Source organism: Schistocerca serialis, chromosome 5 (genome assembly GCF_023864345.2).
Source record: "Schistocerca serialis cubense isolate TAMUIC-IGC-003099 chromosome 5, iqSchSeri2.2, whole genome shotgun sequence".
Taxonomy (NCBI): Eukaryota; Metazoa; Arthropoda; class Insecta; order Orthoptera; family Acrididae; genus Schistocerca; species Schistocerca serialis.
Genome location: NC_064642.1, coordinates 76,130,038 through 76,143,521, shown reverse-complemented (window position 1 = coordinate 76,143,521; position 13,484 = coordinate 76,130,038). Strand labels below are relative to the sequence as shown.

General features: G+C 46.6%; 1 protein-coding gene across 5 annotated transcripts in view; it reads right to left on the bottom strand.

Moving 5' to 3' along the window:
- LOC126480743 (uncharacterized) overlaps nt 1–13,484 on the bottom strand; it is a 1,220,032-nt gene that overhangs the window by 110,039 nt on the left and 1,096,509 nt on the right. For all 5 annotated transcript variants that reach the window (XM_050104017.1, XM_050104016.1, XM_050104015.1 and 2 more), the window contains one exon: nt 5,440–5,566. In XM_050104017.1, coding sequence (XP_049959974.1) covers nt 5,440–5,566 — 127 coding nt within the window. The remainder of the gene's footprint in view (nt 1–5,439; nt 5,567–13,484) is intronic.

Sequence of the window (13,484 nt, the reverse complement as noted above, 5' to 3'; positions counted from 1 at the left end):
TGGCTTCATAGTGGGGGGAACCGTCGAGTACGATTTCAGATTTTGGCTGACAGCACTACGGTACGACACGGACGTCCTGTGGCGTCCCCATTTTTTTTCAATAGAACAATGTTTGTCCACACATGGCACGAATCTCTCTGAACTGTCCGTTATGCTGTGGTACTCCTACGGCCACGATCTGTTCCCAGTAGAACATGCATCAGACCAGCTCAGACGTCAGCTCCATCTCACTGCCAGTATCCAGTGTATCAAGGAGCAGTTACTAGAGAAATTGTGGCCAGTTCGCCTCAGTACAGGATAGAACGGCTTTACGACACCCTTCCCCACTGAATCATGGCATGCATCCCGATCAGAGGGGGTACTACGTTACACTGTTAAGTGGGCTCATACTGCCAAGTTCTTTGCAAATTCCACTAGATTTTGCAAATACTGAAATAACATCATATACCCTTTCAACTCGTGAAGTTTCATTTAGTTTTTCTTATTCTCTTCCGGGTGCCGCACTTTTGTTTCTCAGGCAGTGTCCTTTCGCACAACAAAATTATGCTTATAAGTAATTTGTTAACTCACGAACAAAAGTCACAATAATATTATTTTGTTGGAGATGACAAGCCACCGATATTCAGTAATGTTGAGAATGTTCTACAGAATAGAGCAATGCAGAAAATAAGCTGATAACGGCAACAGATATAAACAGAAGAGCCAAAGAAAGTGGCCCACCTGCCTAATTTCGTGTAGGGCTCAAGTGGGCACGCACAAGTGTCGGGACACGACGTGGGGTGGACTCGACAAAAGTATGAAGTAGTGATGCAGGGAACTGACACCATGAATCCTGCAAAGTTGTCAATACATCCGTAGGAGCACGAGGGGCTGGGGATCTCTTCTGAACAGCACGTTGCAAACCATGCCAGATATGCTCAATAATGTTAATATCCGGGGAGTTTGGTGGCCAGCGGTAGTATTTAAACTCAGAAGAGTGTTCCTGGAGTCATTCTGTAACAATTCTGGACTTGTGGGATGTCGCATTCCCCAGCTGGAATTGCCCAAGTGCGTCGGAATGAACAATAGACATGAACGGATGCAGACGATCAGACAGAATGCTTACGTACGTGTCGCCTGTCAGAATCGTATCTGGGGTCCCATATCACCCCAGCTGAACGCGCACATTACAGAGCCTCCACCAGCTTGAACCGACCCCGGCTGACATGCAGGGCCCATGGATTCATGAGGTTGTCTCCACACCCGCACCAGTCCATCCGCTCTATACAATCTGAAACGTGACACGTCTGACCAGGAAACACGTTTCCAGTCAGCAACAGTCCAATGTCAGTGTTGACGGGCCCAGGCGAGGCGTAAAGCTTTGTGCCGTGCAGTAATCAAGGGTACACACGAGTGGACCTTCGACTCCGAATCCCATATCGATTATGTTTCGTTGAACGGTTCGCACGCTGACACTTGTTGATGGTCCAGTATTTAAATGTGCAACAATTTGCGGAAGGGTTACACTTCTGTTTGCCGACCGCGGTGGCCGAGCGGTTCTAGGCGCTTCAGTCCGGAACCGCTAGACTGCTACGGTCGCAGGTTCGAATCCTGCCTCGGGCATGGATGTGTGTGATGTACTTACATTAGTTATGTTCAAGTAGTTCTAAGGTCTAGGGGACTGATTACCTCAGATGTTAAGTCCTATAGTGCTCGGAGCCATTTGAACCATTTGAACACTTCTGTCACACTGAACGATTCTCTTCAGTTATCGTTCGTCCCGTTCTTGCAGGAACTTTTTCCGGTCTCAGGGATGTCAGAAATTTTATGCCTTACCGGACTGCCGATATTCACGGTACACTTGCGAAAGGCTCGTACCGGAAAATCCCCGCTTCATCGCTTCCTCGGAGACACTTATTCCCATCGCTCGTGCGTCGACTGGTTCAAACTGATAACCTGCCATTGTAGCAGCAGTAACGGATCTAATAACTTCTTATATAGGCGTTGCCGACCGCAGCGCCGTATTCTATCTGCTTACACATCTCTGCATTTGAATACGCATGTCTATACCAGTTTCTTTGGCGCTTCAGTGTAGACCGTTTTAAGGCCTAAATTTCTTTCGAATAATTAATGCCTAAAACGGGTTTGAATTTTACAGACCTGAACAAAAGCAGCCACTAATAATATCACAAAGGTGCTGAAGTATGTTTCGGCATTAAAAAGATAAGCTCTCTGCGTAGCAGGCGGACCTGAATTCCCGTAATTGAGTCTGCAAGCACGGCTAATGCAAGCGCTTCAAGACCAAGATGATTGTGAACCAAGATGTTTACTTCAACATTCTCAATGAGGAAGTGCTTCCCTTTTGCTCCATCTTCGTCGCGATTACGCTGTGGACTCTGTTGTGTTCCAAGCTGACAACTGGTTTGATTATTCACATGCCTTCGCACCTCCACTGCCACGCTAAAATCAACCGATGGTAATCGCATAGTAAGTGTCTGGAGCTACGGGGAAAATGTGATACGTTGGAATAAAGACCCCTGCAATTTCGAAGCTCTACGGAATTTAAAAGGTTGACAGAAGTATGGAAACACCAGAGCCAGGACACATTATCATGGTGCAGGAAAACCGTTGGCATTCGAAATAGCATCCAGTCATCTAGGAACGGATAAATACAGCTCCTGCGACGTTTACGCGAGAATCTCATAACATTCTTCCTACAGATAGTGGCAAGTTCAGGTAATGATGATGGAAGTGGATAGCAATCACACACCTTTCTCTCCAATGTCGATCACAAAGGCTCAATCATACTGAGATCTGGTGACTCTGATGGTCAGGGGAGGGGAGAATGGTTCAAATGGCTCTGAGCACTATGGGACTCAACATCTTAGGTCATAAGTCCCCTAGAACTTAGAACTACTTAAACCTAACCAACCTAAGGACATCACACACACCCATGCCCGAGACAGGATTCGAGCCTGCGACCGTAGCAGTCCCCCGGTTCCGGACTGCAGCGCCAGAACCGCTAGACCACCGCGGCCGGCAGGGGAGGGGAGATGCGACAATTGATCCTCGTCCTCACAAAACCAGCCTTGGACAATGCGGGCTGTGTGAACAGGCGCCCTATCGTCTTGGAACACAGCATCACCATAAGATGGACCTGATCACCCAGAAACGGCCACATAATCTTTTTCAGTAATGCTACTTTGCACAGCAACTACGGAACCCATGGAAAAACACAATACAGCTAGGCAAATCATAACCGAACCCCCGCCGCGCTTCACTCTTGAGTTGTAAACTCGACCCAAAGTTGGAAACTGTGAAACAAGATTCATCCGACCAAATGACCTCCTCGCACTGCTGTATCGTCCAAGTTTTATTGCTTCAGCGTCATGTTTACCTGTTACTGGCAAATTGTATCGCTAATGTGTGATTTTGGAATTCCAGCTCACCCCGCATTTCATTGCTTATAAAGCTTCCTTCGTTACTGAAAGGGTTCGCGAATGTAACATTCAGTTCTGCAGTGACTTTTGCAGCTGTCGTCTCCTTATTTTTCATCACAAACCTCTTTGGCGGCCGTCTGCAACGATCGCTCAACACATACTTCCGCGCGCTTGACTTAGTGGATATTTTTCCGCTCTCCCTGTATGCGATATAAATTTTCGGTTATGGTGCCTCATGAAACATCAAATACAAAGGTCATTCCAAAAGAAATGCACACTATTTTCGAAAAAATACAGTTTTCATTCTGCATGTGTGAAAATTTTAGTGTGTAGCTACATCCTTCCCGCTTGTTTTCAAACTTAGTTCAACCTGTTCCCGTGAGTGGCGCCGTCACAGCATGTCTTCAAGATGGCTGCTACACTTGACGTCCGTCAGAAGCAACGTGCTGTCATAGAATTCCTGTGCTGTGAAAACGAGACAGTGGGAAACATCCACAAGAGGTTGAAAAAGGTGTACGGAGATGCTGCTGTCGATCGCAGTACAGTTAGTCGGTGGGCAAGCAGGTTACGTAATGAAAGCAGGCGCGGAAATATTGAGGATTGTCCTCGCAGCGGCAGGCCTCGTACTGCACACACTCCAGACAATGTGCAGAGAGTTAACGAATTGGTGACTGCTCACAGACGCATCAAAGTGAACGAATTGTCACGCTACGTTGGGATAGGGGAAGGAAGTGTTTGCAGAATACTGAAAGTGTTGGCGTTAAAAAGGGTTTGTGCCTTTGTTGACAGTGGCTCACAATGAAACAAGAAAAACGGTAAGCAGCGAACTTTTGGAACAGTACGAGAATGGTGGAGATGAATTTTTTGGAAGAATCAAGACAGATGATGAAACATGGCTCCATCATTTTTCACCAGAGACGAAGAGGCAATCAGTGGAGTGGCATCATGTAAATTCACCCAAGAAAATCAAAATTCAAAATCACACCTTCTGCTGGAAAAGTTATGGCTACGATGTTTTTAGATTCCAAAGGACTCTTGCATGTGGACATCTTGCCAAGTGGAACCATCATAAATTCTGATGCATATGTGACTACACTGTAGAAACTTCAAGCTCGGCTGAGTCGTGTTCGACCACATTGGCAAAAGCAAGATGTTTTGCTGTTGCACGACAATGCACGGCGACATGTCAGTCAAAAAACCATGGGAGCGATCACTAAACTCAGATGGAAAACACTGAAACACCCGCCTTACAGTCCTGACCTGGCTCCATGTGACTATCATCTCTTTGGGAAACTGAGAGACTCTCTTCGTGGAACAAGGTTTCAAGATGATAACTCCCTTGTGCACGCTGCCAAACTGGCTCCAACAGGTTGGTCCAGAATTTTACCGTGCGGGTATAGAGGCGCTGGTTCGAAGACGACGTAAGGCAGTTGAGAGGGATGGAAATTATGTGGAGAAAAGAAAACATTGTTCCTAAGGGATGTATCTACACACTGTAAAACTTTCAAACATGTGGAATAAAAGATGGATTTTTTTTTTTAAAAGTGTGCATTTCTTTTGGAGTGACCGTCGTAGTTCGGCTACCTTGGTTACGGAAGCGCCCACGTTCCTGTATCACGCACTCACACCTACGCAGGACACTGTCGTGACCACGACTGACACTTGCAACGTATCGAGGACGTTGCACAGGCGCCGTCCGTGGTCAGATTCAAGAGCGCAACCTGCAGGCTCGTCCAGCATCTGCATTTATGTTCAAGCAAGAACTTGTCACGGTGTTTCCACATTTTTGCTCCTTAATTGTCAATGAGTGGCTTCAGCGGCATACGGCATACCTGAGGCAACGTACGGATTCTGTTCACCGCCGAACTGCGGTCACTGTCAGGGTCTGAGGCGGTGTTAGCGTGGTACCTGCGCTTTGCACGTTTAATTCGCAGAAAGCTCTCTCACAGAGAGTACAGCGGCTAGACACGCCGGATGTCACGCAGCTGCTACGCTACGCAGGCAAGGCAGACGTACGCACCTGGCGAGCAGCCGGAAGCGGCGGAAGAGGCGCGGCCGTCGCTGGGAGCCGTCTCGATGTTACGCCGCAGCTCCTCGTGGTCCTCCGGCCGCGTGATGTTGTACAGCGACTGTCCCAGCAGGTCGTTCTGGAACACAACGACAGTGCTGCCTGTGCAATCGGAATCAGCGGATCCTTCTTGTAGTCGTTGTCGTCGTCGTCGTATTAAAATGGTACTAGTGAACGCACAAACACTTCGCCATTGCTAAATATATCTGGACATTGGATCTCCTTCTCACCCCCATCTTAGTCCATCTACTCCTCCTTCCTCTTATCTCTGCCCATCATCTCCTCCTCTCCCTCTCTTTGACCACTTCCTCCTTGCCCTCTCTCTTCCCATCTCTGCTTCCCCCTCTTCCATTACCGCCTGCCCACCACCACTCTACGCCTTTCACCTGCCTCATGTATCCCTCTTTCCTTCCCTCTCTCCGTTCGTTTCCTCCTAGCCCTCGCTCTGTCCACTTCCTCCTCTATCCATCTTAACCATTCCCCAGCCATGCTCATTGGCACATGTAGCCCCTGCACAAATAAATAAAGCAGGCTCATACTTCTTATCCCATAAGACGTCTGTCATTCAGAGCAGGCTTTCATGGGCTTGAGAATCATTTATTTGCCCCTGACATCCAGCCTGCCATGCAAAGCACGTCGATAAAACAGACCGATAACTACAACACAACAAAGCGACTGTTGAGCAGGGCAGCTAGAAGGTTATAAACCCCAGTGTGCTGATACTCACGAGGCCTTCTGTTTCTGGGCAAATGTGTCTGAATGTTTATTAGAGTATTGCGCAAAATTTTCAAGTGTGCAAACCTCTTCCACATCCACTTTGTGCTACTTACTGTCCCCAAGCCTTGCTCCCACTCTACAATTTTCACCCCCCCCCCCCCACACATACACACACACACACTTCGCTCCATCACTACAATGACGATTCCCTGGTGCTCTGGATACATCCCATCAACCAATCTTTCCTTTTAATCAAGTTTTGCGGTATATTTCTTTCCTTCCTATTTCTATTTACTACTTGTTCATTAGTTATCCAAACTACCCATCTAACATTCAGCACTGTTATGCAGCACACATTTCAAAAGTTTCTGTTGTCTTCCGAATAGACTTTAAATTTATAGCTGATGTTGAAAAATATCTCTTTGTTTCAGAAATGCTTTACTTGCTATTGGCGGACTGTATTTTATATCCCCTCTGGTTCTGCCATGATTATTTTACCGCCCAAATACGAAAACTCGTCTACACTGTGAGTGTCCTATTTCCTAATCTCATTCCCTCGACATCAATTGATTTAATAAGTCTACATTCTATTGCCCTTGTTTCACTTCTGATATTGTTTTCAAGACATCTGGTTCAACTGCTGTTCCAAGTTAGCAGACCCTGAAAAAATTACCATGTTATACTGTAGGTGTTCTAATCTATGCTTCATCTGTTGATCCAAATGCAAAGTCAGCAAGAGAAAATGATGTTTTTTGTGGTAGAAATTTCAAATTCAAGAAGGCGTCCTCTCCAGAAGAAATCTTCTTGATCTCTATGAATACACAAAAGCGCAATATGCAGTGGCTGCATAATAAGAACATTAGGCACTTAAAGAAAGAGTCTGAAAATGAGACAGCTACGCACAATGCAGGGTTCCCTGTACAAGAATGTACTGTGTATAAGTATTTGGAAGATTTTTAGCCGACCCATGTTGGAAAATGTTCCATCAGTGATCATATTTGCGTTCACGACGTGCGTGACTCTGATGACAGAATCAAAAAGCTTCGCACGCAACGATCGATGACCGTGAGGTTTGTAAACATCTGCTGCTCCTCATCGACGTCCATAAGAATTCAGTCTCATAAAGCAGGAAATTAAAGACTCTCTTATTTAAAAATTAATAACACAGTTATTGAAAACATTACTTAACCGTACTGACGAAAATGGAATACCTGATTTTCAGACATAATCCGAGTAAAATACTGGGAAAATTGATATTTGATTGGGCTAGCAAAAGTGCTTCTAAAATTTGGTTTTCGAATTTGGATTGTCATCGCTCCGCCACATGTAAATGACTATCATCTTCTTTTGTTCTCAAGCCGTAGATAGATCGGCAGCAATTCTCCTGCTCAATTTTTCAGAAGTCTCTTCCGTTCATAATATACGGTCAATTTGGGAACTTGATTTATCCGCCTTGATCTTCCTTGAGCATTCTTCCCAGACAATTTCCTTTCTATTAATTTCACAATGATAGAAGGAAGGAAGATCAGAGTATAACGTTCTATCGACAGAGAGATCACCAGAGAGCACAAGCTCGGATTAAGGAAGGATTGAGAAGGAAATAAGCCGTGCTTTTAAAAAAAAATAAAAAAAAATAAAAAAAATAAAAAAAAGCATCCCGATTTACGGATGTGATTTGGGAACTCACTGAAAAACTGAATATGAATATCCAGACGCGGATATGAGCAGTCATCCTCCCGAATGTGAATCCAGTGTGCTAACCAATGCGCAACCTCAGTCGGTAATTTCTCAGTGAAAGGGGAATGTCTGTGTATGTAATTAACCCAACAGCTTCTCCGTCCCTTGATAGTCCTCCACAACAATCTTTTCTCTTCTACGTTCTTGCAGACTTCTTCATTGGTTATTCTCTTTGCCCTTGAAATCATTACGAAACAAGTTTTTACATACTGTATCTTGGCGTTTAAACCAATATTTTTACATGTTAGTAGTTTCTTGTTGTAGTTGAATGCTGCTTCAGCTTGTACAACTCTACATTTAATCTCCTACCATGGTCTACTATCCTACGTAATTCTGCTACCCATATGGTTGAAGCTGGTGACTTGCTTCAGAATCTCTCTGTTCAGACTCAGGTTTACTACTGTTGGGAAGATTTCGGTTTTCTTCTTCTTATTTATTTTCATATCATATCTTTCTGAAAATACCTTGTTCATGCCTTCTATGGTCTTCTGGAGACTGATTTCAGTTTTGGTTAACACTGCTATGTGTTGTTGTGTTGTGGTCCTGAGCCCAGAGACTGGTTTGATGCAGCTCTCCATGCTACTCTATCCTGTGCAAGCATATTCGTCTCCGAGTAGCTACTGCAACCTACATCCTTCTGAATCTGCTTAGTGTATTCATCTCTTGGTCTCCCTCTACGATTTTTACCCTCTACGCTTCCCTCCAAAATTGGTGATCCCTTGATGTCTCAGAATGTATCCTACCAACCGACCCCTTCTTCTAAATTGCAACAGCATCTGCAAGTCTAAACCTTTTTTTTTTTTTTTTTCCTGGCTGTGTCTGTGTGCCCTTCCTTCGGCTGTTCCCCATAACGGCCGGGATTTCCAACTCCCTGGCAGAGGAACTCTTAGAAGCTTGCCGGGATCCAGCAAGCCGGAACATAAAATGACCAATCCCACTTGGCTCCATATTCTGATTGGCTGGAAGACCTAAATGTGAGACAGTTTCGTGGAACTACTTGGAGACAGCGAAACTGAGGAGTCAGTATGCGGCCTCGTACATTCAGGAGGACGCGTGCTCAACTGTTTGGCCATACAGACTTAGGTTTTCAGTAATTTTCCTGAATCACTTAAGGCAAGTGCCGAGATGGTTCCTTTGGAAACGATATGATCGATTTTTCTTCCCATCCTTCCGTAATTCGAGCATCTGCTCCGTCTATAACGACCTCTCTGTCGATGGGACGTTAAGCTCTAGTCTTCCAAAACTCGTGTGCCCTCTATGGTGGAGGTGGTGATTTTACAGTGCATTTCAAAAGTCCGGAGTTGGTGATACTCAGTGATCAACCCAGTTACCTCTAAAATGAAGATGATTTTCACGACAGGCAGCGTGGCTCGCTCAGTAGCTTTGGCAAGTGGTAATCGGGTTCTTGTTTCTATTTTATGCAACCCGCAACGCCTTCAAAAACCAAGTGCAAGAGTTTCATATTCTCTCGCTCGCTACACGCAAACTATTACTTCTACAGGGAAGATGAACAGGGTCTCTTTGGAGGACATTTAATGTAGTTAAATTTTGTACGTATTTCTTGAATAACTAGAAAACTATAGCCTCGAGCGAAAAGTATCCCAGAACAAAATTTAACTACATTAAATGTCGAACAAAAAGGTCCTGTTCATTTTTTTCTGCAAGACTAATAGTTGGCATGTAGAGAACGAGCGACAGAATATGTAACTGTCGCGCTTGGTTCTTGAAGGTGTTGTTAGTTACACAAAACACATAGGGAGGGGCAGCTCAATCACCCAGAATAAAATATTGTTAACAAACATTATTTAAATTAAAAAAGTTTTAAACTTATTAACATCTTTTATAATACACTCCTGGAAATGGAAAACAGAACACATTGACACCGGTGTGTCAGACCCACCATACTTGCTCCGGACACTGCGAGAGGGCTGTACAAGCAATGATCACACGCACGGCACAGCGGACACACCAGGAACCGCGGTGTTGGCCGTCGAATGGCGCTAGCTGCGCAGCATTTGTGCACCGCCGCCGTCAGTGTCAGCCAGTTTGCCGTGGCATACGGAGCTCCATCGCAGTCTTTAACACTGGTAGCATGCCGCGACAGCGTGGACGTGAACCGTATGTGCAGTTGACGGACTTTGAGCGAGGGCGTATAGTGGGCATGCGGGAGGCCGGGTGGACGTACCGCCGAATTGCTCAACACGTGGGGCGTGAGGTCTCCACAGTACATCGATGTTGTCGCCAGTGGTCGGCGGGAGGTGCACGTGCCTGTCGACCTGGGACCGGACCGCAGCGACGCACGGATGCACGCCAAGACCGTAGGATCCTACGCAGTGCCGTAGGGGACCACACCGCCACTTCCCAGCAAATTAGGGACACTGTTGCTCCTGGGGTATCGGCGAGGACCATTCGCAACCGTCTCCATGAAGCTGGGCTACTGTCCCGCACACCGTTAGGCCGTCTTCCGCTCACGCCCCAACATCGTGCAGCCCGCCTCCAGTGGTGTCGCGACAGGCGTGAATGGAGGGACGAATGGAGACGTGTCGTCTTCAGCGATGAGAGTCGCTTCTGCCTTGGTGCCAATGATGGTCGTATGCGTGTTTGGCGCCGTGCAGGTGAGCGCCACAATCAGGACTGCATACGACCGAGACACACAGGGCCAACACCCGGCATCATGGTGTGGGGAGCGATCTCCTACACTGGCCGTACACCACTGGTGATCGTCGAGGGACACTGAATAGTGCACGGTACATCCAAACCGTCATCGAACCCATCGTTCTACCATTCCTAGACCGGCAAGGGAACTTGCTGTTCCAAGAGGACAATGCACGTCCGCATGTATCCCGTGCCACCCAGCGTGCTCTAGAAGGTGTAAGTCAACTACCCTGGCCAGCAAGATCTCCGGATCTGTCCCCCATTGAGCATGTTTGGGACTGGATGAAGCGTCGTCTCACGCGGTCTGCACGTCCAGCACGAACGCTGGTCCAACTGAGGCGCCAGGTGGAAATGGCACGGCAAGCCGTTCCACAAGACTACATCCAGCATCTCTACGATCGTCTCCATGGGAGAATAGCAGCCTGCATTGCTGCGAAAGGTGGATATACACTTTACTAGTGCCGACATTGTGCATGCTCTGTTGCCTGTTTCTATGTGCCTGTGGTTCTGTCAGTGTGATCATGTGATGTATCTGACCCCAGAAATGTGTCAATAAAGTTTCCCCTTCCTGGGACAATGAATTCACGGTGTTCTTATTTCAATTTCCAGGAGTGTATATAGATAAATGAGAGGTTATATTTGCTCTGAAGATTGGAATTTTGCCGGTGGTATGTTGCTAGAAAACTAGAAAAATTGCGTCGTTCATGAAAATGTGTAACTAGCATATATTTGATGAACTTTATCTTTAAATGATGTAGGAAAAAATAAAACCACAAGCAAGATTCGAACGAGCGATCCATCGGCTGCCCGAGTAGCATTCTCCAATGCTACCTTGTGAAACACGCTGCCTGTTGCGAAAGTTAATGTTCCTCAAGATCCTCGGAAAACTTGACAGTCGATTTTCTCGAGAATTTTCAGAGAGCTGCATAGGACTGCTTCTGTAGATTGACTTTCGAGTTCTGAACTTCATGTACCATAAATATAAAAGATTACAAAAATCCGAGTGCCGCCTGGTCTCCTTGTTAGTGCATTACGAAAGAAAGACGGAGAGAGAGAGAGAGGGGGAGAGAGGGGAGGGGGGAGGGGGAGTTGTAAGGGCTTTCCCATGCGCAGGCGTGTCAGTGTCTTTATCGGTGATTGTTGAAGATTAATGAGCGTGGAGTTGCTCAATAAAAAGAGAGATCTCAGGGTAGAATGAGAGCCGTTAGCTAGCTGGAGGTGGTGTTGGATAAAAGTGGCGACCTTGGCTAGGGTTAGTTCAGGTCAATAAATAACACTTTTTTCCGTCCAAATTTGAGAGTTATGTTTTTGTGTGACTCTTTCCCTTTGGACTTTGAACTGTTTTCCTGTTTGCAGTTGTGGTGATTATCATGTGGAACTGTTGGCGGCGAACACATTCCTGTCCAGTGGTCGCTTCTCGGAATATTTCCTGAAAGTGGTTAGACGGTTGCAGGGCTTCTGATTATTGACTCTGGAGTTGCGAATTTAGCCCTGTCTCGCGGATCAAAGCGAAGCAAGCGACCCTTACTCAGACTGGCTTTGCATGTGTGCCAGTGCAGAGAATTAATGCGGGTGGTACGCCAGCAAATTTTAGAATTACATAAAGTTGTCTGCGTCGCACGCAGGAGTTCGCCGAGAGTGACTTTGCACGGGAGCACAGAGGCGCGGACGAAATGAACGTGTCCACGCATAGTTATTTCTTCGGCATGCCTAGCTCTCCATTCTTTTATTACATTCTCAATTGTTGATGAGAAATGGCAACAGGCTGCATTCCTGCCCGACGTTTTTATTTACTCGTGCGAAATATGCGTCACCGTCTAATCTTTTGATAACTGCTGCATGAGTCCTGTGAAGCTGTCGGATTATTACCCAGTGAGTACGAAAGGCGAGGATGTTGCCTCCAGCGACGCCGCAGCCGCGTGAGATTGTGAGCTGCCTGCGAGCCTTCGCGCAGCGGCGGTTGCGGTAGGCGGCTTCCTCCCACGATGGGTGGCCCGCTATCAGGCGTTCACCTCGACGCGCCCTCCGCTTCCCTGCCGACTCCCGAGATAAGCGCCGCTTCACACACAGCTTCTCCTGCCTGCATACTGCTTGCGTTGCGCCACACTCCCTTCGCTAGGTGGCACGGGGCGCCGTTATACTGTCTCAACGTTTGCTCTCTTATTTCTCGGTTACAGTTATAATCATCCAAGTCTCCGGGCATCAGGGGAAACTCTTGGTTCTCTTACTAACTGGCATTCCTTGCCTCGGTTGTAATTCAGTCACGTCACTTCTTCGAAAGACTTTACCCACGGATATATAAGCAACAGAGACCAGAGAGGACGAGACACGGAAAATATATTCGGAATCGAAGTTGTATACTAACGCGTGTGTAATTCAGTGACAAGCATACAGAAATGCGTAGTAGCTTAATGTTCCCCCTCTTCCTTAGCCTTATTTCCGCCATAAAGCGTCCGCTGTTCTCATTATTTGGCCCATCTACTATTTCAGTACTGTATTGGTCGCTGCCCCACCGGCAATATGTCGGGAATGTATAAGATCTACTTTTATCTTAATTCTGACACCGCATGCTTTTCCTGACACTGAAGTCGTCACTTACCCAGCCCAGGATTTGCCTAAACGAGCATGGCAAACGGCCGAAAAACCACACCCAGGCTGGCGGTTGTACCAGTTACGGTCGTTAACCCTGCAAGTGCCAAAGCACTTTCAATAACGGATACTACCACCGAGGGGTAGTGGTGTTGCTGGTAGTTTAACAACATACGTTTCAGAGAGACACTGATGTATAAGCAGATTCCAGACCCTGAAAATTCTTTTAATGCTGTTATGCGTTGCGTAGGACATTTGTTGTGAAAGGCTGTGTCTACTACTAAGGGGGAGGGGAGGGG